Here is a 25,982-nt window from a genome sequence, read left to right as displayed (position 1 = left end):
TCAAGTGAAGCTATGCCCGAACGCTTCATTTAATACTCATTGAACATAATTCCTCTTCAGACATAACTTGAATCCATTCATTCATTAATCTGGGACATTTTAAATATTCAGCTACTTGTTAAAACTCATCTGTGTTTAGTTCTGGATTTCATAAACTGATCTGCAGGACAGAGACCGGGTCCAAATAATCTATTGTTACTGAATCAGGACTCGTCTTTAGTCCAACATGTCTGATTTCATATTTATCTTCCATGTTATGAGTCTGTGCTGACATGAATATCTGTTATTTTCACACATGAACTCAGATTCATTTACAGTTAAGTTTTATTCTTTCTTCAGGTTGGAGGGCTGCAGACTGTCAGAGATCAGCTGTTCTTCTCTGGCTTCAGCTCTGAGGTCAAACCCCTCTCATCTGAGAGAACTGGATCTGAGTGACAACGAGCTGCAGGACTCAGGAGTGAAGGAGCTGTGTGGTCTTCTACAGAGTCCAACCTGTCCACTGGAGACTCTGAGGTCAGTTCACTGACTTTTGTTGATCTCATATCTATAACACAGCATTTATACACAGTTCATCTCATTTAATACTCATTGTATTATTTTTTAAATAATTTTATTTCCCTTTTTTATAAACAACATACAGCAGCTTTGTAATCCAGTAAGTGCTAAATGCTAATACAGAGGTGTGTCTGATGCATCTTCGTCCCCTCCCCTCTACATGTCCCTCCCCCTGAAAACAAAAAACATCTCATACACAACAAATAGAAACAAACAAACAAAACAATAGTAATAGTGACAATAATATCTCTAAATAAAAAGATGAACAAACAAAACAAAAGGATAAACAATAACATGAAATGAAGTCAAATGTCAACTTTCACAAGAAAAACTTCAGGCAAAACAACAACAAATGATAATGAGCAAATGTCCATACAATCCAGTAAAGAGGAAGACATGTATGTCAATCACAGCTGTCTCCATGTCAAATGTTTTACACCTTGGTTCAAACACAAATCAGTCACAGAAGGGTACACAGCTTTAGCGTCTTCATGTGTGCTAGAAATGGTTGCCACGTCTTATCCAATGTACCTGTTGAACCACCTAACGTCCACCTTATTTTCTCCAGATGTAAAAACTTCAGAAGTTCTGGAGTCCATAGCACATGAGTGGGAGAGGCCTCCTGCTTCCATTTCACAAGGAGAAGTCTCCGAGCAATTAGGGAGGCGAAAGCAATAGCATTGGAGTAATGTTTGGGAAGGAGAGCGTCTTCAGAAACTCCTCCAGAAATTGCAATCAAAGGGGGAGGGGTTAAATTGAGTCCAAACACCTCAGAGAATGTCTCAAATATAGACGTCCAATAATTGTGAAGATTTGGACAAGTCCAAAAAGTATGAATGAGGGAACCTGTGTCTGCCTTACATCTGTTGCATAAGGGCTCTAACCCTGGATCAATCTTTGCTCATGTTTCCTTTGACAAATGAAGCCATGTAGAATCTTCAATTGTAGGAGTCCATGTCTGTCACAGATGGAGGAAGAACGTACTCTATGAAGGACAGACTGCCACATGTCCTCTGTTATTGTGTTTAGAACAAGGTCCATCTGTTTGGAGATGTACTGGAGAAACCCTTCATCAGATAGCAGGAGAGGGTTAAGCCTCCATGAGTAAATAGAATTTTGATGAGGAGAGCTGAGCTCTAACACCAGAGGGCTATGATCAGATATTACAATACTATTATACGTGCATGCTTTTACCTGAGATAATCACTTTTCATCAACCAAAAAGTCATGGATGCACGAGTATGTTTGATGTACAGGAGAGAAAAACCAGTGTTGTCTGATGGATAAAGAAGTGGCCGTGCGTCAACGACCCCATCGGTCTCCAGATACGACTGCAGAACCAGAGCAGACTTTGAGAGTGGTGACGGTCTTGTGGAAGAGCGGTCAAGTGTAGGGTCCATGATAGTATTCATGTCTCCCCAAGTAATAATGAGTGAGTGTTAATACCAGGTAATGAGTGAAGAACGTTTCTGAAAGAATCACTATCGTCCCAGTTGGGGGCGTATACATTAGCTAAGAGTAAAGGGCGTTAAATAAAGAGCCAGTTACAATTACATAACGGCCATTTGGGTCAGCTACTACATGGGAGACAATCAATGGAGCTGATTTATGAATCAAAATAGCAGTACCCCTAGCTTTACTGTTGAATTTAGACTGGAACATTTGTCCAACACAATCTTTCTTCATTTTCGGGTGATCTCTATTTGTAGCTGAGTTTGTTGAAGAAATGCAATGTTGACTTTAAGGTGTAAGAGATGAGAGAATACTTGATGACGTTTGATTGGATGGTTAAGTCCCCGAACATTCCAGCTGATTAGATTCATGTGGCAGCCGTTTCTCCCTGAAGTTGAGGGAGCAGGTGTTGCCATCAGAGTTTATGGAAGAAGAAAATGTGAAGGATCATTTTATACCTTTTGTGATGTATCTGAGTTAGCTGTGTAACTCTAGTCGACCTTAGTACGTTCAAACATGACCAAGTGAATACAGATAAAACCTTCAACACAAACAATGAACACATCAACCCCAACCTCCCCATTATCCTCAGTGTCATTCTCTAAAGAAAAACACAAGACTCCCAAAGCTTCCAAGCTTTTTCTGAGATCACACTCTTGGTCTCAGCCACTGTCTCTTTGATAGAAAAGTATTTGAGCTATAATCAGTCTATTAAACTAGTGATTCAATTATCTGATAGAGAATCAACATAAGGTAGAACCCCCCCCCTTTGTTTTTAATAAACAATCCAATAAAATAAAATATATTAGATAAAGAAAATACCTGCAAATGTACTTAATGGGCCGTCACAACATAAAGAGAGAGAGAGAGAGAGAGTCACAGGTTTGGATCATGGCCATAGCCGGAGATCATTGACATATTATGCATAGACTATATAGTGGTAACGTAAACCCCCGGACTGCCCGGGGAATGTAAACGAGCGTACCCTAGCGGAGTTTGCCCTTTGACCTCATGACGTCATTTGTTGTCAAGTGAAGCTATGCCCGAACGCTTCATTTAATACTCATTGAACATAATTCCTCTGCAGACATAACTTGAATCCATTCATTCATTAATCTGGGACATTTTAAATATTCAGCTACTTGTTAAAACTCATCTGTGTTTAGTTCTGGATTTCATAAACTGATCTCAGGACAGAGACCGGGTCCAAATAATCTATTGTTACTGAATCAGGACTCGTCTTTAGTCCAACATGTCTGATTTCATATTTATCTTCCATGTTATGAGTCTGTGCTGACATGAATATCTGTTATTTTCACACATGAACTCAGATTCATTTACAGTTAAGTTTTATTCTTTCTTCAGGTTGGAGGGCTGCAGTCTGTCAGAGATCAGCTGTTCTTCTCTGGCTTCAGCTCTGAGGTCAAACCCCTCTCATCTGAGAGAACTGGATCTGAGTGACAACGAGCTGCAGGACTCAGGAGTGAAGGAGCTGTGTGGTCTTCTACAGAGTCCAACCTGTCCACTGGAGACTCTGAGGTCAGTTCACTGACTTTTGTAGATCTCATATCTATAACACAGCATTTATACACAGTTCATCTCATTTAATACTCATTGTATTATTTTATTTATAATTTTCTTTTCTTTTTTATCAACAACATACAGCAGCTTTGTAATCCAGTAAGTGCTAAATGCTAATACAGAGGTGTGTCTGTTGCATCTTCGTCCCCTCCCCTCTACATGTCCCTCCCCCCGAAAACAAAAAACATCTCATACACAACAAATAGAAACAAACAAACAAAACAATAGTAATAGTGACAATAATATCTCTAAATAAAAAGATGAACAAACAAAACAAAAGGATAAACAATAACATGAAATGAAGTCAAATGTCAACTTTCACAAGAAAAACTTCAGGCAAAACAACAACAAATAATAATGAGCAAATGTCCATACAATCCAGTAAAGAGGAAGACATGTATGTCAATCACAGCTGTCTCCATGTCAAATGTTTTACACCTTGGTTCAAACACAAATCAGTCACAGAAGGGTACACAGCTTTAGCGTCTTCATGTGTGCTAGAAATGGTTGCCACGTCTTATCCAATGTACCTGTTGAACCACCTAACGTCCACCTTATTTTCTCCAGATGTAAAAACTTCAGAAGTTCTGGAGTCCATAGCACATGAGTGGGAGAGGCCTCCTGCTTCCATTTCACAAGGAGAAGTCTCCGAGCAATTAGGGAGGCGAAAGCAATAGCATTGGAGTAATGTTTGGGAAGGAGAGCGTCTTCAGAAACTCCTCCAGAAATTGCAATCAAAGGGGGAGGGGTTAAATTGAGTCCAAACATCTCAGAGAATGTCTCAAATATAGACGTCCAATAATTGTGAAGATTTGGACAAGTCCAAAAAGTATGAATGAGGGAACCTGTGTCTGCCTTACATCTGTTGCATAAGGGCTCTAACCCTGGATCAATCTTTGCTCATGTTTCCTTTGACAAATGAAGCCATGTAGAACCTTCAATTGTAGGAGTCCATGTCTGGCACAGATGGAGGAAGAACGTACTCTATGGAGGACAGACTGCCACATGTCCTCTGTTATTGTGTTTAGAACAAGGTCCATCTGTTTGGAGATGTACTGGAGAAATCCTTCATCAGATAGCAGGAGAGGGTTAAGCCTCCATGAGTAAATAGAATTTTGATGAGGAAAGCTGAGCTCTAACACCAGAGGGCTATGATCAGATATTACAATACTATTATACGTGCATGCTTTTACCTGAGATAATCACTTTTTATCAACCAAAAAGTCATGGATGCACGAGTATGTTTGATGTACAGGAGAGAAAAACCAGTGTTGTCTGATGGATAAAGAAGTGGCCGTGCGTCAACGACCCCATCGGTCTCCAGATACGACTGCAGAACCAGAGCAGACTTTGAGAGTGGTGACGGTCTTGTGGAAGAGCGGTCAAGTGTAGGGTCCATGATAGTATTCATGTCTCCCCAAGTAATAATGAGTGAGTGTTAATACCAGGTAATGAGTGAAGAACGTTTCTGAAAGAATCACTATTTAGTTCTGGATTTCATAAACTGATCTGCAGGACAGAGACCGGGTCCAAATAATCTATTGTTACTGAATCAGGACTCGTCTTTAGTCCAACATGTCTGATTTCATATTTATCTTCCATGTTATGAGTCTGTGCTGACATGAATATCTGTTATTTTCACACATGAACTCAGATTCATTTACAGTTAAGTTTTATTCTTTCTTCAGGTTGAGGAGCTGCAGTCTGTCAGAGATCAGCTGTTCTTCTCTGGCTTCAGCTCTGAGGTCAAACCCCTCTCATCTGAGAGAACTGGATCTGAGATACAACGAGCTGCAGGACTCAGGAGTGAAGGAGCTGTGTGGTCTTCTACAGAGTCCAACCTGTCCACTGGAGACTCTGAGGTCAGTAGATGGTTGGAGTCGGTCCACGCTGCTTTCATCAGTATTTTACTAAACACAGTCAGTATCACAGTGAAGATCCAGGGTCTGGACCAGAAGCAGGATTTGTGGTTATCAGGTTAACTTCAGGTTTAGTTTTTTCAGTCCTACGAAGCTCGTTCACTTCTCATCAGGGTAAATCACCATGGTAACTGATGATGGACGGCTAACATGCTCCGGAGCAGGTGAAGTTGGAGATCAACCTGTTTAAAAGCTCCGCCCACTGAGCAAAGGAACTACACTGTTGTGTGGACATGTTGAAGTGTCTTCGTAGTTCAGGCCTCAGTGTTTCCTCAGTGAAGCTGTGAGAGGACAACGATGACAGACTTCAGGATTGGACAGAAACACAGAGAGACAACAGTCGGCCAATCAGACGAGCCAGAAGCCGGTTGTGATCGTTTGATTGAGTTGATGTGAAGACGACAGTTGTTGTTGTTTTCATGTGAACAGGAAGTGAAGCTGGACCACAGCTGACAGCCTCACATGATGAACAGAGACGTCTTCATCTGATCTGAGACACTTTGTTCTCTCACTTCATCAGTGAACAACTGATCAGTTGGCTCTTTGTCACAGCTCTGAGATCAGTGTGACTGAAGCCTCAGAGAAGCATCATCACCATGGTAACCATGAGCTGTCTCTACAGAGCAGAAGCTCTGCTGAGGTCCATCTGTCTCATCTGTCTCATCTGTCTCATCTGTCTCATCTGTCCATCTGTCTCATCTGTCCATCTGTCCATCTGTCTCATCTGTCTCATCGGTCCACTGACAGTTTGTCAGAAGCACATGTTCATCAACACACAGTGAAACATGGCTTCACCTGTAACAGCAGGAAATCCACCTCTCAAGTGTCCACTCTGCACTTTCACATGCAGAGGAAACACACGTGATGGTCAAAGTGTGTGCAGCTCTTAGCGTGTTCATTCCAACACGTGAACATGAAGCAGAGAGGAAGCTGCTCCACCTCTGAACAGGACTGAAGTCCCTGCTGCTCTTTATACTGGATGTGCTGCATCACTGACTCACAGCTGATGAAGTGAGTCTCTGTAAACACTGATGTCTTCTTCTCTCAACAGATGGAGACTGTGATCTTTGTAAAGGTGAGTGTGAAGAGGACAGTGTGAAGAGGACAGTGTGAAGAGGACAGTGTGAAGAGGACAGTGTGTGTGGACGGAGGCTGAGCTGTGTCCTGATGATCCAGAGGCTGAAGCAGCAGCAGCTTGTGTGTAGTCTCCAATTCACCCAACCCCTCATCTGCATGTGTTTGGACTGTGAGATGAAGCCGGAGCACCTGGAGAAAACACGGGGAGAACATGCAAACTGCACACAGAGACACCGCATCTGAACCGGGATTCAAACCACGAACCTTCTTGCCCCAAAATCTTGCCCCTCGTTATGGATTGTGTTTATTCACATGAAGAATGTGTTTATTGAAATGAGCAGAATATATAATATAGAAACGTTTGTTAGACAGTCCACACCGTGACAATCCAGAGTTGAGACCAGGAGGCAGAGTCTCAGTCTTACAGCTTCTCTGTGCTTCTATTTGAACAGTCACCCTCACAATATCCTATAGAAGCTGTGTCTGCCCCCCCGACCACCTAAATTCATTGAACCAAAAGTAATCAGGAGAGGAGTAATACATTCAAACCTAATAAAAGTCAACACAACCAATGTATAAGTATAAAATGCAGTTTATTAAATATCAGGTCACTCAATACAAAATGGTTCCTTATTAATGATCTGATTCCTGATCATCACATCGATCTCTTATGTTGAACAGAAACCTGGCTGCAAGATGGAGAATATGGAGGTTTAGATGAAGCGACGCCCCCCCAACCCAGACTAATACTCCTCGAAGCACAGGCAGAGGTGGGGGGGCTGCAGCAATCTCTAGATCTGACTCATCTATCAACCCTCGACCGAAAGAAAGTTATAACTACTTTAAAATCTGATAATCAGCCTCATCCATTCAAGCTTGAAATCACATCAACCAATTCATCTAGTTATCATACATCGTCCTCCTGCCCCTTACTCAGAGTCTGTATCTGAGTTCTCTGAAGTTCTATCAGAACTAGTTCTTAGGACAGATACAATCATTATAGCCGGTGATTTCAACATTCATGGAGATGTTGCCAACGACAGCCTTAGTTCAGCTTTCAACTCAATAACAGACTCAATAACAGTTTCACTCAACATGTGAATAAACCCACTCACTGCTGACATCACACTCTTGATCTTGTTCTGACATATGGCAGAGACATTGAACATGTAGTAATATTTCAACAGAACCTTCTTCTGTCCGACCATTTTTTAATTACATTTGAATTTAGAATTATTGACGACACTGGTTCTGGACAGAAATTCTATGATAGTCGGTGTTTATCTGATAAAACTGTGAACCCATGTAAAGAACTGCTTCCTTCTAGACTTACCTCTCAGCCATGTGTCCGTACAATACAGGAAAGTTATCAAAACTTTACTCCAACATTAGTTGATAACTTTGTTCATAGAACAGCAGCCTCATTAAAACAACCCTTGATGCTGTCGCCTGCTAAAAAAGAAGAAGGTATAATTCTCAAACACGTGTTTTAAAACATCACTGAAGCTGGAGAGGAAGTGGCGTTCCACCAGTCAACATGACTTTCACCGAGCCTGGAAGGATCGCCTGATGAATCACAAGAAAGCTCTCAGAAATGCCAGAACCTCTTATTATTCACCATTAATAGAAGAAAGTCAGAACCAGCCCAGGTTCCTCTTCAGCTCTGTAGCCAGGCTGACAGAAAGTCACAGCTCTACTGACCCATGTATTCCTCTAACTCTGAGAAGCAATGATTTCATGAGCTTCTTCACAAATCAAATTATAACATCAGGGATCAGATCCACCACCTCCTCCCCATGAAGAGCACAGATACATTGTCTGGTCCTGGAACCATAGAACCAGATTTATGTTTGAACCATTTCTCTTCTGTTGATCTTCCTGAACTGACCTCATTAGTTTCGTCATGTAAACCAACAACTTGTCTTTTAGACTCTGTCCCAACTGGACTTTGTAAGGACGTGTCCCCCTGATTGACAGTTCCATATTAAATCAGATGAACATGTCTTTGTTAACCAGCTACGTACCACAAGCTTTTAAAGTAGCTGTAATTAAACCTCTGATAAAAAGCCTACGCCTGATCCAGAGGTCTGAGCTCATTACAGACCCACATCAAACCTTCATTTCTGAAATCCTAGAGGAAGCTGTTGCTAACCAGCTGTGTGACGACTCAGGTCGTAACGGTTTGTTGGAAAACTTTCAGTCAGGATGTGGAATCCATCACAGCACAGAAACAGCTGTTAAAAGTCACTGATGACCTTTTCATGGCCTCAGATGATGAACTTGTCTCTGTCCTCGTCCTGTTGGATCTTAGTGCAGCGTTTGACACCATAGATCATAAGATCACAGAGACTAGAACAACATGAAGGGATCAGAGGAACATCAGACTGGTTTCAATCATATTTATCAGATAGATTTCAATTTGTTAACGTAATCAATGACCCCTCCATGCACATGCAAGTTAATCATGGAGTTCCACAAGGTTCTGTCTTTGGACCGATACTCTTCACCTTATATATGCTCCCTTGGGCAACATCATGAGAAAGCTCCACATACACTACCATTGTTATGCAGACGACACCCAGCTGTACATTTCTCTGAAGCCTGATGAATCGAATCAACTTCAGGAACGTCTCAAGAACATCAAGGCCTGGATGAGCCAGAACTTCTTACTTCTGAATTCAGACAAAACTGAGGTGGTTGTAATTGACCCTCAACATCTCAGAGAATCACTGTCTGAACACAGAGTCACCTTGGATGGTGTCAGTTTGTCCTCCAGCTCCACTGTGAGGAACCTTGAGTTATGTTCAACCAGGACATTTGACCAACACATAAAACAAGTCTCTAGGGCAGCTTTCTTCCACCTCCACAATATTACCTTTTTTTCTAATTGCTAAAACACTAAGATGACATGCATAGCACAATTATTTAAACTGACACACAGAAAGCAAAACCTCCCCTCAAGCCTCTAAAAGTCTAAACACATTTTGCAATTAAAAATGTCACTTTTTAAATGCACTGAACACGGTTCTCTGCACAAGACACAACAATCTGACATAAAGTCACGCTTGCCATTTCAAAACACTGCCATTGAAAATGACACTACATGAGCTAATTGGTCAATATATGTGCCACCTGGCCAAACACCTCAATGCTTAATTGTTACCACTTCAATCAGGAAGTAAGCACTATGAAAAGACCACAGGTGTGCACCTTTATTTTTCTATATATTTTTTCTGCAATTGATAAATATATCTGCTGTGCATATGACTTGTTCAGTGAAAAATAAAAATGTTTTAACAGCATATGTGTGTATCTGCAAATATTTCTGTGCATGTGAACAATCTGAAGAATGTTCTACAATTTGAACTATTTCAGTATTATGGCAAAGCCAACTAAAGATGAGAGTGCTTTTCATTATGGCCAACAGTGTGTAGTTGGTTAGACACAAATCTGGTCATATGAATGAATGATGCTTTTGATAATGCTATGTGTAGTTTTGGTTGCAGTGCTTCATTTTAGGATATATGAGGTATTTTGCAGTTTGAGTGTGTGGTTTTGTGAATTGTGTTAAGTATTTTTGATAAAACCAGCCTAGTTAGAAAAATTGTGTTTTAACATTTGGAAAAAACTTGAATTAAACTAGAAAAGTCCTCCCTCCCGGGGGAGACATTTTGAATGGGTGCCTTGTGCTCGCTGCTCGCTCCACAGAGAGACGTTTAGTTGAAGAGGAAGGAGAGAGACCCTGAGAGAGAGAGAGAGAGAGAGAGAGAGAGAGAGGGGGAGGGAGAGAGAGAAAGACATGTATAAAAGCTGCATTTTGAACACATGACATCCAGGTGACTGAGAGATTGTACCAATTTCAGAGAGAGAGAGAGAAACCATGTTGTAAGGTTTTCAGGTCTTATCACCGTCCATGGGATTTAATCTTAAAAATCCAGCCTCCATCCTCCCTCAGTTATGCTGCTATAGGTCGAGACTGCTGGGGGAACTCACAGACACACACACTCACACACACACAGAGAGACACACACAGAGAGACACACACACACACACACACAGTCATGTGATTTCCAGTAAATGCAGAGAGGGGGAGGAGTCAGTGAAAGTGAAAGTGTTTTCAGAGTAAACAAGTTTATGATTCTGCGTCACGTCGACAGTTTGAACTGTGAGGAGCAGAAGGAGGAGAAGGAGGAGAAGTGAAGACTGAGGAGCAGAAGGAGAAGTGAAGACCGAGGAGCAGAAGGAGGAGAAGTGAAGACCGAGGAGCAGAAGGAGCAGAAGGAGGAGAAGGAGTGAGTGTTTACAAACATTTATATTATTCTTCCTCCAAACTTTCTTGTAAATGTTCGTCCCGCTGCTCCTCCCACAAAGTTTGACGCACATTCACACTAAAGACATGAGATCGTGCGCATTTGTCTCGATCTCTGTGCTGTGACTTTTCTACAACGTTCGTCCAGCGGTTCGTTCGCAAATCGCTAAAATACCGAAAACCAAACGCATGGGAGTCAAGGTCTCTCGCCCATTTAGAGCGAGTGGGGACAAAATGGCTGAACCCGTCCGTCCATCAGTTTGTGTGTTTAAACATTTCTCAAAGACACAAACAGACACACATGATTCTTACGGGTCAGCCCCACCATAGTTGAACCAGGAGAATTAGAGCATTAGTTTGAAGACTGGTGCTAGAGCACAGCACTCTGACTGTGTGTGTGTGTGGAAATCTCCAGCACCATTACAGCTGAGTCATGCTAACCTCAACAAGCAGCTTTCACACGACCACAGACTGACAGAGAATATTACACGTGCAAGTTTTGTGGTGAGTGAATTAATAACCACGAAGCTGAAGCCTCGTGTGGAAGGAGAGTTTGTGAAGGAGTCCCTCGTAGCATCAGAGGCCTCACCAGAGAAACAGCTCCAGCCTCAGAGGCTGACATGTGAAGACATGCAGCTCATGAGTAACACAGAGCTTACAGACTTTTGTCCCGTCTCTTTTTGCGTCCCTAGGTATGTGTTCATAATAGTGTGGCCCTCGGAGGACTTTATACAAATTGAAATGGCCCTTGATGTGAAAAAGGTTCCTCACCCCTGGTCTATACGATGATGAGGAAACCAAGAGCAAGAGTGAACGCTGCTCACGTCTGTTCAGTTCAGCGTTGAGAACAAATATGAAGGAGCACAACACTGCAGGGATCAATATATTTAACAATGAACTTCAACAGTCTTCTTATGTTCCCGACCACATGATCTCGGTTGTTTAGACATGCTGCAGTATCCTGTCAATGGATTTGAGGACAATCTCTGATCAAGTTAAATAAAGTTAAATTGAATGGACCACTGGCTCTTGAGAGCTGGGGGCGGGAGGCAGTGAAGGAGGCGGCTGCAGCTTGATTGACACGTTCCTCAGCTCTTCACATTTGGCCGCCCTGCCAAAGTGCCGCTCTAGACAATCGTCTAGTTCATTTGTTATATTTGAAGAAACACGGAATCTATGCACCTGGCTTCATTGTGTGTTTGACATCACAGGGTTTTTCCTCTCAGACTGAAGATGAGTGGTGATGTGGAGGAAGAGGACAGAGCAGAGTCTCCAGAGTTCAGCTGTGTGTCTCTGAAGAGTGACCGGTCCAAACATTATCCTCCAAACTTCAGTAATGAACCTGGACCCTCACACACAAAGTAAGAGACTGTTTCTACTGTGAACTGATCTGAAGAGGATGTAGTTTCCTCTAGTGTGGCCCCTGCATTAGGACACAGCTTCATTGAAATTGGTGACTAATCTCTCAGAATCCCTCAAAGAGCTCAGACCTCCACCAAGGCCCAACACGCTCCTGATGAAACCACTTTGAAATTCACTAGATCCATTTCACTCATAAACATCAGTCCTCTGAACATCTGGTTCACAGAACACATCCTTCACCAAGTTTACTGGTGATCTGTTCAGTGGTTTTTATAATCCCACTAACGAACCAACCAACCAACACACAAACATACAGGGTGGAAACAAAACCTCCTTGACAGAAGTGATGACGACCTGTGACTGTGACATTTGACTTATCAGGACATGTCTTCACAGAGAGAGGAGGAGGAGTCATGTTTCTGAGGAGGAGCAGTCGTCCCGCTGTGCTTCGTGTCAGGACGTCCTGAAGGATCCAGTCTCCACCAGCTGTGGACACTGGTTCTGCAGACAGTGCATCACCTCATACTGGGACCAGTCTGGTTCTTCAGGAGACTCCTCCTGTCCCCAGTGTGGACAAAGATCCAGAAGAGGAGCTGGAGCTCAGACAGCCGGTCAGAGCAGCACTGTACATGTGTCTGCTGATGTCTTCACTTCTGACAACAGCACATGTTTGATTTTGTTCCTTCATACAGCATCAACATTTCACTTGGTTATAAAAGCACAAAGTTCAAAAGCTTTGATTTCTCTAGTTTTTCTGTATCTGATGAAAACAATCAGCAGATTCTCAGATTCTCTGTCTCTGACATTGTTTCTTGTCTTTCAGCAGATCGGGGTCTGCAGGAGGTTTTAGACCAACATAAGATCAGTCTGAGGAGGAGATGTGAACATGTGACTGAAGGAACTGAGGAAACAGGAAGTAGAACCCTCCTCAACAGGATCTACACTGAGCTCTACATCACAGAGGGACAGAGCGAAGAGGTTGATACTGAACATGAGGTGAGGCAGCTTGAGACGGCTTCCAAGAGGAAGAGCCTCCACGACACTCCCATCAAGTGCCACGACATCTTTAAAGCCTTCACTGACCAGCAGAGCAGCATCAGAGTCGTCCTGACCTGCGGCGTCGCTGGCGTTGGAAAAACCTTCTCGGTGCAGAAGTTCACTCTGGACTGGGCAGAGGGTTTAGAAAACCAAGATGTGGGTCTGCTGGTTGTGCTTTCGTTCAGGGAGCTGAACCTGGTGAGAGACGAGCAGCACAGTCTTCTCACGCTGCTCCGTGTTTTCCATCCAACATTACAGAAGCTCACGGCAGAGACGCTCGCTGTCTGTAAACCTGTGATCGTCTTTGACGGCCTGGATGAAAGCAAACTTTCTCTGGACTTCAACCACAGGGAGGTCGTGTCTGAGGTCACACAGAGGTCATCAGTCAACGTGCTGCTGACAAACCTCGTCCAGGGGAATCTGCTTCCCTCGGCTCTCGTCTGGATAACCTCCCGACCTGCGGCGGCCAATCAGATCCCTCCTACATGTGTTGACAGGGTGACAGAAGTACGAGGCTTCACTGACGCCCAGAAGGAGGAGTACTTCAGGAGGAGATTCAGTGATGAGGAGCTGAGCAGCAGAATCATCTCACACATTAAGACGTCCAGGAGCCTCCACATCATGTGTCAAATCCCAGTCTTCTGCTGGATCAGTGCTACAGTTCTGGAGCACATGTTGACCACAGACCAGAGAGGAGAGCTGCCCAAGACCCTGACGGACCTGTACTCACACTTCCTGCTGGTTCAGACAAAGAGGAAGAACAACAAGTACGGTGGAGGACATGAGACGAGTCCACAGCAGCTGATGGAGGCTGACAGGGACGTTCTTCTGAAGCTGGGGAGGCTGGCGCTTAAACATCTGGAGGAAGGAAACATCATGTTCTACCAAGAAGACCTGGAGCAGTGTGGTCTTAATGTCACAGAGGCCTCGGTGTACTCAGGAGTTTGTACTGAGATCTTCAGAAGAGAGTGTGTGATCTTCCAGAAATCAGTCTACTGCTTTGTTCATCTGAGCGTTCAGGAGTTTCTGGCTGCAGTCTACATGTTCCACTGTTACACCGAGAGGAACTCAGAAGAACTCAACAACTTCTTGGGAACATATGAAAACACAGATGGTACCTTCTCCCTGGATGACCTCCTGAAGAGAACCATGCAGAAATCCCTCACCAGTAAAAATGGTCATCTGGATCTGTTTGTTCGCTTCCTTCACGGCCTCAGTCTGAAGTCCAACCAGAGAGTCTTAGGAGGCCTGCTGGGTCGGACAGAGAACAATCCAAACATCATCCAGAGAATCATCAACAACCTGAAGAAGATGCAGAGTGATGACATTTCTCCTGACAGAAGCATCAACATCTTCCACTGTCTGACTGAGATGAACGACCACTCAGTACATCAGCAGATGCAACAGTTCCTGACGTCAGAGAACAAATCAGAGGAGAAACTCTCTGAGATCCACTGCTCAGCTCTGGCCTACATGCTGCAGATGTCAGAGGAGGTTCTGGATGAGTTGGACCTGGAGAAGTTCAACACATCGAACCAGGGTCGACTGAGACTGATCCCAGCTGTGAGGAACTGCAGGAAGGCTCTGTGAGTCCAGACATGATCAATAACATGTTGAATCAGTGTAGATGAGTCAAACACACACAGTGTTCAATGATTCTCCTTCTTGTGGGCAGCATGGTGTTGTAGTGGTCAACACTGTTAGTGCAGCCTCTCTGTGAGGAGGATGTTCTCCTCCTGTCTGCAGGGTTTTCTCTGGGTTCTCCAGCTTCATCCACAAACCAAAGACATGTAGTGTGTGTGTGTATAATATATGTATACAATAGTACATGTGTACATATGGTATATACACATTCTCATCTCATTGTTGTATATCCAGTATGTTCTAGAAGTTTTCTTGAAGCTGGTGAAAGATGAACTCAGTCGGTTTGATTCACTCCAGAGTTTCTGAGGCTACATTTAAACATGAAACATGACTCGTCAACATTTTGTGCTCAGAGACCGTGAACTGCAGGACTCCGTGTTAAAGTGAAGATCTGGATTCATGATCCGACACCATCGATTAAAAACTGTCGTCTAAATCATCCCAATAAAAAACAGAACAAATGAACGTGAACTTAGTTGAAAAGTTTTAAACATGAACAGTTTATTCTTTCTTCAAACTAGAATTCTCATCCTGTGTCTGTGCACCACCACCAACCAGTGCAGAGTCAGTCCCTGCAGGTCACTGACATGTTGCATTCACAATAATATGAGGTCACTGTAACCTTTGACCTTCGACCACTGAAATCTAATCAGTTGATCTTTGAGTCCAATGGTCAAAATGTGAAGAAGTTCTCTAAAGACAGACTTGAGGCGTCATGTTCAAGTCCTTGACCTCTGACCTTTGACCACCTGAATCTAATGAGGTCATCTGTTAGTCTGAATGAACGCTTGTACCAAATCTGAAAGGATTCTCTTGAGGTGTTTTTAAGATCAAATGTTCAAGAGGAAAAGTGGATTAACCAGGGTGAGGGTCACATGATCACGTTTTGTATGAATGTTGTGTTTTCTGATTTTATTCTAACACATTTGATATTTTCTTTAATTACAGACTCGGTGGTTGTTTCTTCTCAGAGATTCACTATGAAGTCGTGGCTTCAGCTCTGAAGTCAAACCCCTCTCATCTGAGAGAACTGGATCTGAGCTTCAATGACCTGCAGGACTCAGGAGTGAAGCTGCTGTGTGCTGGACTGGAGAGTCCAACCTGTCGACTGGAGACTCTGAGGTCAGGTCCTTAAATCCTTGAAGGTTCACTTTTCTAAAGTTCTTTCTTATTTGGTCATTTATTTAAATTGAACTGTCTCAGTTCTGCTCACTGTCCCTCAGTCATCTGTCCCTCACCCAGCCTGTCAGTCACGTCCACCTCATCAGTCCAACTCCATTCATAAAGTGTCAGTGAGTAACATGTAGACAGAGACCGAGCACTCGTCCTCCTCAGGCTCTCAACAATAAGACACGTTCTTATTGAAGCACGTTGGACAGTTGATGAGTATAGAACCAAACAGGAAGTGACTGTCAGGAGCCATCTCTACTTTAAACAGTGTTTAATGACACAAACCTACTCAGTGACCAAACACACAGAGAAGAAGGTGATGAATGAAATAATGGTCCAACATGTCTGATGTGATATTTATCTTCAGGTCACAGACTGGACTGAGGTCAGCAGCATGTTGAGAGTCTGTGTTGACATGATGACGATCCACAATAACAGGAGGACACATTCAAATATTCACATTTCTTTATCCAGGTTGAGTCTCCGTGTCCAAATAATCTATTGTTACTGAATCAGGACTCGTCTTTAGTCCAACATGTCTGATTTCATATTTATCTTCCATGTTATGAGTCTGTGCTGACATGAATATCTGTTATTTTCACACATGAACTCAGATTCATTTACAGTTAAGTTTTATTCTTTCTTCAGGTTGAGGAGCTGCAGTCTGTCAGAGATCAGCTGTTCTTCTCTGGCTTCAGCTCTGAGGTCAAACCCCTCTCATCTGAGAGAACTGGATCTGAGCTTCAACGAGCTGCAGGACTCAGGAGTGAAGGAGCTGTGTGGTCTTCTACAGAGTCCAACCTGTCCACTGGAGACTCTGAGGTCAGTTCACTGACTGACTTTTGTAGATCTCATATCTATAACACAGCATTTATACACAGTTCATCTCATTTAATACTCATTGTATTATTTTTTAAATTATTTTCTTTTCTTTTTTATCAACAACATACAGCAGCTTTGTAATCCAGTAAGTGCTAAATGCTAATACAGAGGTGTGTCTGTTGCATCTTCGTCCCCTCCCCTCTACATGTCCCTCCCCCCGAAAACAAAAATCATCTCATACACAACAAATAGAAACAAACAAACAAAACAATAGTAATAGTGACAATAATATCTCTAAATAAAAAGATGAACAAACAAAACAAAAGGATAAACAATAACATGAAATGAAGTCAAATGTCAACTTTCACAAGAAAAACTTCAGGCATGCTTTTACCTGAGATAATCACTTTTCATCAACCAAAAAGTCATGGATGCACGAGTATGTTTGATGTACAGGAGAGAAAAACCAGTGTTGTCTGATGGATAAAGAAGTGGCCGTGCGTCAACGACCCCATCGGTCTCCAGATACGACTGCAGAACCAGAGCAGACTTTGAGAGTGGTGACGGTCTTGTGGAAGAGCGGTCAAGTGTAGGGTCCATGATAGTATTCATGTCTCCCCAAGTAATAATGAGTGAGTGTTAATACCAGGTAATGAGTGAAGAACGTTTCTGAAAGAATCACTATCGTCCCAGTTGGGGGCGTATACATTAGCTAAGAGTAAAGGGCGTTAAATAAAGAGCCAGTTACAATTACATAACGGCCATTTGGGTCAGCTACTACATGGGAGACAATCAATGGAGCTGATTTATGAATCAAAATAGCAGTACCCCTAGCTTTACTGTTGAATTTAGACTGGAACATTTGTCCAACACAATCTTTCTTCATTTTCGGGTGATCTCTATTTGTAGCTGAGTTTGTTGAAGAAATGCAATGTTGACTTTAAGGTGTAAGAGATGAGAGAATACTTGATGACGTTTGATTGGATGGTTAAGTCCCCGAACATTCCAGCTGATTAGATTCATGTGGCAGCCGTTTCTCCCTGAAGTTGAGGGAGCAGGTGTTGCCATCAGAGTTTATGGAAGAAGAAAATGTGAAGGATCATTTTATACCTTTTGTGATGTATCTGAGTTAGCTGTGTAACTCTAGTCGACCTTAGTACGTTCAAACATGACCAAGTGAATACAGATAAAACCTTCAACACAAACAATGAACACATCAACCCCAACCTCCCCATTATCCTCAGTGTCATTCTCTAAAGAAAAACACAAGACTCCCAAAGCTTCCAAGCTTTTTCTGAGATCACACTCTTGGTCTCAGCCACTGTCTCTTTGATAGAAAAGTATTTGAGCTATAATCAGTCTATTAAACTAGTGATTCAATTATCTGATAGAGAATCAACATAAGATAGAACCCCCCCCCCCCCCCCCCCCCCCCCTTTTGTTTTTAATAAACAATCCAATAAAATAAAATATATTAGATAAAGAAAATACCTGCAAATGTACTTAATGGGCCGTCATAACATAAAGAGAGAGAGAGAGAGTCACAGGTTTGGATCATGGCCATAGCCGGAGATCATTGACATATTATGCATAGACTATATAGTGGTAACGTAAACCCCCGGACCGCCCGGGGAATGTAAACGAGCGTACCCTAGCGGAGTTTGCGCTTTGACCTCATGACGTCATTTGTTGTCAAGTGAAGCTATGCCCGAACGCTTCGTTTAATACTCATTGAACATAATTCCTCTTCAGACATAACTTGAATCCATTCATTCATTAATCTGGGACATTTTAAATATTCAGCTACTTGTTAAAACTCATCTGTGTTTAGTTCTGGATTTCATAAACTGATCTGCAGGACAGAGACCGGGTCCAAATAATCTATTGTTACTGAATCAGGACTCGTCTTTAGTCCAACATGTCTGATTTCATATTTATCTTCCATGTTATGAGTCTGTGCTGACATGAATATCTGTTATTTTCACACATGAACTCAGATTCATTTACAGTTAAGTTTTATTCTTTCTTCAGGTTGTGGAGCTGCAGTCTGTCAGAGATCAGCTGTTCTTCTCTGGCTTCAGCTCTGAGGTCAAACCCCTCTCATCTGAGAGAACTGGATCTGAGCTTCAACGAGCTGCAGGACTCAGGAGTGAAGGAGCTGTGTGGTCTTCTACAGAGTCCAACCTGTCCACTGGAGACTCTGAGGTCAGGTCCTTAAATCCTTGAATGTTCACTTTTCCAACGTTCTTTCTTATTTGGTCATTATCTATCGAAATTGAATTGTCTCAGTTCTGCTCTGCTCACTGTCCCTCAGTCATCTGTCCCTCACCCAGCCTGTCAGTCACGTCCACCTCATCAGTCCAACTCCATTCATAAAGTGTCAGTGAGTAACATGTGGACAGAGACCGAGCACTCGTCCTCCTCAGGTTCTCAACAATAAGACACGTTCTTATTGAAGCACGTTGGACAGTTGATGAGTATAGAACCAAACAGGAAGTGACTGTCAGGAGCCATCTCTACTTTAAACAGTGTTTAATGACACAAACCTACTCAGTGACCAAACACACAGAGAAGAAGGAGATGAATGAAACAATGGTCCAACATGTCTGATGTGATATTTATCTTCAGGTCACAGACTGGACTGAGGTCAGCAGCATGTTGAGAGTCTGTGTTGACATGATGACGATCCACAATAACAGGAGGACACATTCAAATATTCACATTTCTTTATCCAGGTTGAGTCTCCGGGTCCAAATAATCTGTTGTTACTGAATCAGGACTCGTCTTTAGTCCAACATGTCTGATTTCATATTTATCTTCCATGTTATGAGTCTGTGCTGACATGAATATCTGTTATTTTCACACATGAACTCAGATTAATTTACAGTTAAGTTTTATTCTTTCTTCAGGTTGTGGAGCTGCAGACTGTCAGAGATCAGCTGTTCTTCTCTGGCTTCAGCTCTGAGGTCAAACCCCTCTCATCTGAGAGAACTGGATCTGAGTGACAACGAGCTGCAGGACTCAGGAGTGAAGGAGCTGTGTGGTCTTCTACAGAGTCCAACCTGTCCACTGGAGACTCTGAGGTCAGTAGATGGTTGGAGTCAGTCCACGCTGCTTTCATCAGTATTTTACTAAACACAGTCAGTATCACAGTGAAGATCCAGGGTCTGGACCAGAAGCAGGATTTGTGGTTATCAGGTTAACTTCAGGTTTAGTTTTTTCAGTCCTACGAAGCTCGTTCACTTCTTATCAGGTTAAATCACCATGGTAACTGATGATGGACGGCTAACATGCTCCGGAGCAGGTGAAGTTGGAGATCAACCTGTTTAAAAGCTCCGCCCACTGAGCAAAGTAACTACTCTGTTGTGTGGACATGTTGAAGTGTCTTCGTAGTTCAGGCCTCAGTGTTTCCTCAGTGAAGCTGTGAGAGGACAACGATGACAGACTTCAGGATTGGACAGAAACACAGAGAGACAACAGTCGGCCAATCAGACGAGCCAGAAGCCGGTTGTGATCATTTGATTGATGTGAAGACGACAGTTGTTGTTGTTTTCATGTGAACAGGAAGTGAAGCTGGACCACAGCTGACAGCCTCACATGATGAGCAGAGACGTCTTCATCTGATCTGAGACACTTTGTTCTCTCACTTCATCAGTGAACAACTGATCAGTTGGCTCTTTGTCACAGCTCTGAGATCAGTGTGACTGAAGCCTCAGAGAAGCATCATCACCATGGTAACCATGAGCTGTCTCTACAGAGCAGAAGCTCTGCTGAGGTCCATCTGTCCATCTGTCTCATCTGTCTCATCTGTCCACTGACAGTTTGTCAGAAGCACATGTTCATCAACACACAGTGAAACATGGCTTCACCTGTAACAGCAGGAAATCCACCTCTCAAGTGTCCACTCTGCACGTTCACATGCAGAGGAAACACACGTGATGGTCAAAGTGTGTGCAGCTCTTAGCGTGTTCATTCCAACACGTGAACATGAAGCAGAGAGGAAGCTGCTCCACCTCTGAACAGGACTGAAGTCCCTGCTGCTCTTTATACTGGATGTGCTGCATCACTGACTCACAGCTGATGAAGTGAGTCTCTGTAAACACTGATGTCTTCTTCTCTCAACAGATGGAGACTGTGATCTTTATAAAGGTGAGTGTGAAGAGGACAGTGTGAAGAGGACAGTGTGAAGAGGACAGTGTGTGTGGACGGAGGCTGAGCTGTGTCCTAATGATCCAGAGGGTGAAGCAGCAGCAGCTTGTGTGTAGTCTCCAATTCACCCAACCCCTCATCTGCATGTGTTTGGACTGTGAGATGAAGCCGGAGCACCTGGAGAAAACACGGGGAGAACATGCAAACTGCACACAGAGACACCGCATCTGAACCGGGATTCAAACCACGAACCTTCTTGCCCCAAAATCTTATCCCTCGTTATGGATTGTGTTTATTCACATGAAGAATGTGTTTATTGAAATGACACCCAGCAGAATATATAAACCCTCTATACAGAGTCACATCTAGTGTATCTAAGTCTGTCTTTATCATTGTCCACCTTTGTCCCTCAGTATATGTCCATGTGTGTATAACCACATCCTGTCTGTTTGCTTCAGGTTCCTGGATTCACATCACACGTTGATTTAGTTGGACACAAAGTGTGCTGACTGCTGATTGTGGTCAAATTAAACCAATAGGTTAGTTAAAAAGTGTGTTAAGTTTAAAGAACAGCCAGTGTTCTGTTTTCTGTTGGAGCATCCGAGTGAGCACTCTTTATTGTTTGTAGTCTTCAGAAGTAGCATCAGAGTGATGTCCTCACCGCTCTGTCCCAGGGCGCCTCTTCTCTGCTCCTTCAGTTAGCTCCGTACTTCTTCAAGTTCAGCTCAGAGAAAACTAACAGCGATAATAATTCACGGTGTTCCTGAAAGGTTTTCTGCTGCGCTTCTGCCCTGGAGACTATTTGTCTGTAAGTAGTGTGTATAAGCAATCTCATGTTAACTGTCTGATTGAGCTGCTCATCGGCACTGCTCTGTTAGCACAATATTAGCACAGGAGCTAGCTCTTTTTGCTAATTCGTTGTGACTGCAGTTTTTGACCGTTTGGCTGTTTTCATACAGAAAAGGACATTTATACTTTGTAGTGACAGTATGTGTATAGTACTAACCTGTAATGTGTTATAGGAACTTAACTATGTTCTTCTTTTCTCTGTAATGTTCCAGTTGTACAACACAAATCAAACCCAGTGAATAACAAGAAGAGTCGAGCCTCGTGTGTTCAGTGAAGACTTGGATGTCCTCTGGCTGTCTGGCTTTGCTCAAGGTTTCGCGCTGCAAGGGCAGGACACAAAGTGAAACCCATTTAAATCACTTTGAGTCAGACACATGAATTTCATCGTATTTCATTGCCAGCCTTTTTGAGACGGAGCTACTTCATGGGAACTGAGTCATACGAAGGGCTGCCAGTTTGATAGTTATATATTATTATTAATGATAAATGATTCTCATCTGTGTGAAGACGCTGATCACGTTCATGATTTCTCACAGTAATTATCAACATTGACTTAACAAGGTGGGAAACAGATGATATCAGGGTTCAACACTTTATTTCTATGAATCTCAGCAAGTGTTTACATTTTCAGACGATCACTTCTTCAACATTTCATCAGACAAATGTTCCATTTTCACGAGCCACCGACCGACCGCTAACAAATCATAGTCAGGAGTCAACTTCAGAATGAGAATAAACATTTGACAGAATCAAAAATAAATCATTCAATGAATTAGAAACGCATATCAAATTTAAGACGCAGCTCACTGGTGAGTTGTGTTATTTTCAGAACAGGCCTGCGGGCGACTCATGTGGTCCTTGGGGGCGACCTGGTGCCCACGGGCACCGTGTTGGTGACCCCTGGTGTAGGGTATAGGTTCGTTTGACACACACACTCACTGTAAACATACATGTGCAAAGGAGATTTCCCACAGCACGACCTCTGAGGTTTACGAGGCTCCCTGGGATCATTGTAACGTGTGTGTGTGTGTGTGTGTGTGTGTGCAGTATGTTTACATGCAAATGTCTACATACAATCATCCCATGATATTTTCCTCCATGAGCAGATTCATGTGATTTCCTCATGTTCTCAGTGAACATGTGTAAACACATTGGCTGCTTTGACTGTAGCAGCTGGTTTGTGTAGCAGTTGTGTGTTGTTGGTTACTACGGTTACCACTGTAGGATGTGTGATGTGTGCACCATGAGTTTTCTCTCTTTATTGTATATTTAGTTATTTTGGATTTATTGTGAATGTGGATGAAATGTGCGTTGACTCGAACGCTCTCCTGTTGCCGTGCAGATGATGGGAAGGTGGTGAAGGCGGTGTCGGTCATCAAACACAACTGGGACACAGAGGAGCTCATTCTGGAGGAGCTGACCGTCTTCCAGGTGACGTAGAGTTTCAATACTGCTTCTGATCCAGGAACCAAAAGAACTCGAGCTTTCACAGGAAGCTTCGTGTTTTTTTACCCACTATGTGAAGTTTCTCACAGTCTCTCCAGCCCCCGACCCAAGAAATACTGGAGCAAGAGGTTGGAAGCATATAAAGTACGGTGATTTGAGCTGGTTCCATTACGCTGCTGCCACTAAACTGTGAGAAAGAAAATCAGAAGGCTGACGACGTTTTCATGGTTTTATCTTTTAACAGAACTACTTCTTAGGATGAAACATGTTCGTCCATATCATTTTTCACTTTGATTTGATTTGTGGAAATCATTTCACTGCTCTTCTTCGTTCTCTGGGAATCCTGACACACACACACGCAGGACTTTAATTTTCTAATCCTGTAGCATGTAGTTTTTCAGTGGAGAATGAAGCGAGCTGTACGGGACGGACTGTGCTAAGTGTTGTCTGGCCAGAGACCCCTACTGCTCCTGGGATGGACAGACCTGCTCCAGGTTCTTCCCCACCAGCAAGAGGTAGAGAGGGACAGAGGGGTAATGAGGACACCACACATTCATAACAGTTACCACATGTACATCACACTTTCCCCTGGTTTGGTGTTAGGCGGGCACGGAGACAGGATGTGAAGTATGGAGACCCCTGGAGTCAGTGCCCAGTCACAGAGGACGGTGAGTTTGATATGAAGTCTCTTTATATCAGAGGATCTGAGAGGAGGATTTCCTCCATCGATCATGTGTTTAAAGTGACGCAGCGATGGAACGCAGAACCACGGTGGTCTTCGCTGTTCGTCCACATAAGAGATCGGCATAAATCCACAGCTGTGTTTGATTCTCACGTCTGGATCCATCCAGAAGCTCCAGCTCCTCCTGTGTTCAGTCTGAGCAGGGTCTTCAGTTTGTCCTGTGTTTATACTGGAAATGTACTTGAAGGTAAATTACAATGTCTCTCATTAGAGCTCGCACCTTCGCCAAAGCCTCATGGTCCCTTCAAATATATAAATGTGTTAGTGCTGATTTATTGCATCAAGATCCAAACTGATCTCCTACAATACGATGCACAGAGGGAAAGAAGGACCTGCTAAAATATTGACGTTTTATCATTTCAGCCTTGATGCTTTTTCATGTCTGATTTTGAAGTTTAATGTTCAGCTTTGTTCTAAAGTCACAGTTTGATCAACATAATTACTGTAATAAATATATAGTATATAGAAAGTATAAAATATGTATATAAATATACAAATATTTGACCTTTTTTAACTACCTTCAAAAATAGTATCACAGATAGTAAATTCTATTTACTACTGAATGCAACAGGAACACACTGAATATTTAAACAGTTCATTTTGTACAATAATTAATTCAGCAAGAACATTTTCCAAATGTTTGATTATTTGTCCAAAACCAAAGTTTCAACTGTTGCACGATAACAAACCAATAAAGTTTCTACAGATTTAAAATACCTTCTTGAATATTCTCTGCTGCAGGTAGACATGGGGCTCACTCTAGGGGCCGTTCTGTGTAACTGCAGTTTTCTCCGCTTCAACACAGTGGCAGTAAAGATTATTGAAGTTAAAGAAATGATGAAGTGATTGACATCTCAGAAATGTTTCTTTAGTTTCTCTTCCTGTTTAGAATGTGTGTTCCTCCTTTTTTCGATTCACACAAATCACCTGGTGAATATTTCCCCTGATCTGTGTTTCTCTTCTTTCTCCTCGTCAGACTCTGACGCTGTGGAAGAGAAGTCGGTGTACGGCGTGGAGGGAAACTCCACCTTCCTGGAGTGTGTTCCTTGGTCACCTCCGGCCGAGCTCAGGTGGACGGTGCAGCGGCACACGGGCAGCTCGCAGCAAACTGAGGACAGAGTGAGTCGGAATCAGTCAACATCTGCTGGAGACGTATCAGAGGAGAAGACATGATGAGATTCAGTGTATACACACAAACACATTTTGTCACCATGAAACCTGCTTCCCTCTCTCTCTCTCTCAGCTTCCTCACAGCGATGACGACCGCTCTCTCCACATGAAGCGTGGTTTGCTGGTTCAACGCCTGGAGCTGGCTGACGCAGGCGTCTACACCTGCAGCAGCCATGAGCACTCCTACAGCCAGGTCCTGGCCCGATACCGCGTTCACATCATCCCCAACCACAGCCTCCACCCAGCTGCCCGACACCAGCAGAGCCACGGCCCCAACCACGGGAAGACTGGCCCGGTGGGGGGAGCCCTACCTGTGTTCCTGGGCCAGTCCGGGGCCTCTCACCCGCCCTCGTCTCTGCCGGGACTTGGGAACTCGTGGCCGCCGCAGCACCGGAGCTACAAGGACCTGCACATGGTGGGGACCAAGAGTCTGAGCGTGGACGAGTACTGTGAGCAGCTGTGGTACCGAGAGAAGCGCCGGCAGCAGAAGCTCCGCACTCTGAAGCTGAAACAGGAGAGCAGGAAAGCTCGGGTGAGGAGGAACAACCCTCCTGAGGTTCCTCTCTAGTCGGCTGCAGGACAAAGACTCTGGACAACAGCTCCTGTGAACTCAGAGGACAAGAACGCTTTGTTTTTGAGCAAATCATTCCAATGGGTAAAAAATCATTAAAGACTGAGTGTCATGAAAACAAGAGAG

The 25,982-nt window shown here is 43.3% G+C and overlaps 2 protein-coding genes across 13 annotated transcripts in view; both read left to right on the top strand.

Annotated features, from left to right (window-relative positions):
• The window catches only part of LOC138405844 (NACHT, LRR and PYD domains-containing protein 12-like), a 60,800-nt gene that overhangs the window by 8,550 nt on the left and 26,268 nt on the right, over window positions 1–25,982 (top strand). For 7 of the 12 annotated variants that reach the window (XM_069515888.1, XM_069515878.1, XM_069515876.1 and 4 more), the window contains 6 exons: window positions 340–513; window positions 3,373–3,546; window positions 5,277–5,450; window positions 16,756–16,929; window positions 18,961–19,134; window positions 19,839–20,012. In XM_069515888.1, the coding sequence (XP_069371989.1) occupies window positions 340–513; window positions 3,373–3,546; window positions 5,277–5,450; window positions 16,756–16,929; window positions 18,961–19,134; window positions 19,839–20,012 (1,044 nt within the window). Of the gene's footprint in view, window positions 1–339; window positions 514–3,372; window positions 3,547–5,276; window positions 5,451–16,755; window positions 16,930–18,960; window positions 19,135–19,838; window positions 20,013–21,054; window positions 22,177–23,269; window positions 23,488–25,982 lie in introns of those variants that run through there. The other 5 variants (XM_069515916.1, XM_069515913.1, XM_069515920.1 and 2 more) reach the window with 5 other exon arrangements.
• Window positions 21,063–25,982, top strand: part of LOC138405852 (semaphorin-3D-like) — a 6,076-nt gene continuing 1,156 nt past the window's right edge. Inside the window, exons 1-4 of the mRNA XM_069515990.1 lie at window positions 21,063–23,888; window positions 23,977–24,302; window positions 25,092–25,234; window positions 25,359–25,982. The exon at window positions 25,359–25,982 is cut by the window's right edge and continues 1,156 nt beyond it. Of these exons, the coding sequence (XP_069372091.1) occupies window positions 24,053–24,302; window positions 25,092–25,234; window positions 25,359–25,853 (888 nt within the window). The 5' untranslated portion in view covers window positions 21,063–23,888; window positions 23,977–24,052 and the 3' untranslated portion in view covers window positions 25,854–25,982. The remainder of the gene's footprint in view (window positions 23,889–23,976; window positions 24,303–25,091; window positions 25,235–25,358) is intronic.

This window comes from Paralichthys olivaceus, chromosome 2 (assembly GCF_024713975.1).
Source record: "Paralichthys olivaceus isolate ysfri-2021 chromosome 2, ASM2471397v2, whole genome shotgun sequence".
In the NCBI taxonomy this organism is placed as follows: Eukaryota; Metazoa; Chordata; class Actinopteri; order Pleuronectiformes; family Paralichthyidae; genus Paralichthys; species Paralichthys olivaceus.
The sequence above is the reverse complement of the archived record's forward strand: the minus strand, read 5'-3'. Positions and strand labels throughout refer to the sequence as shown.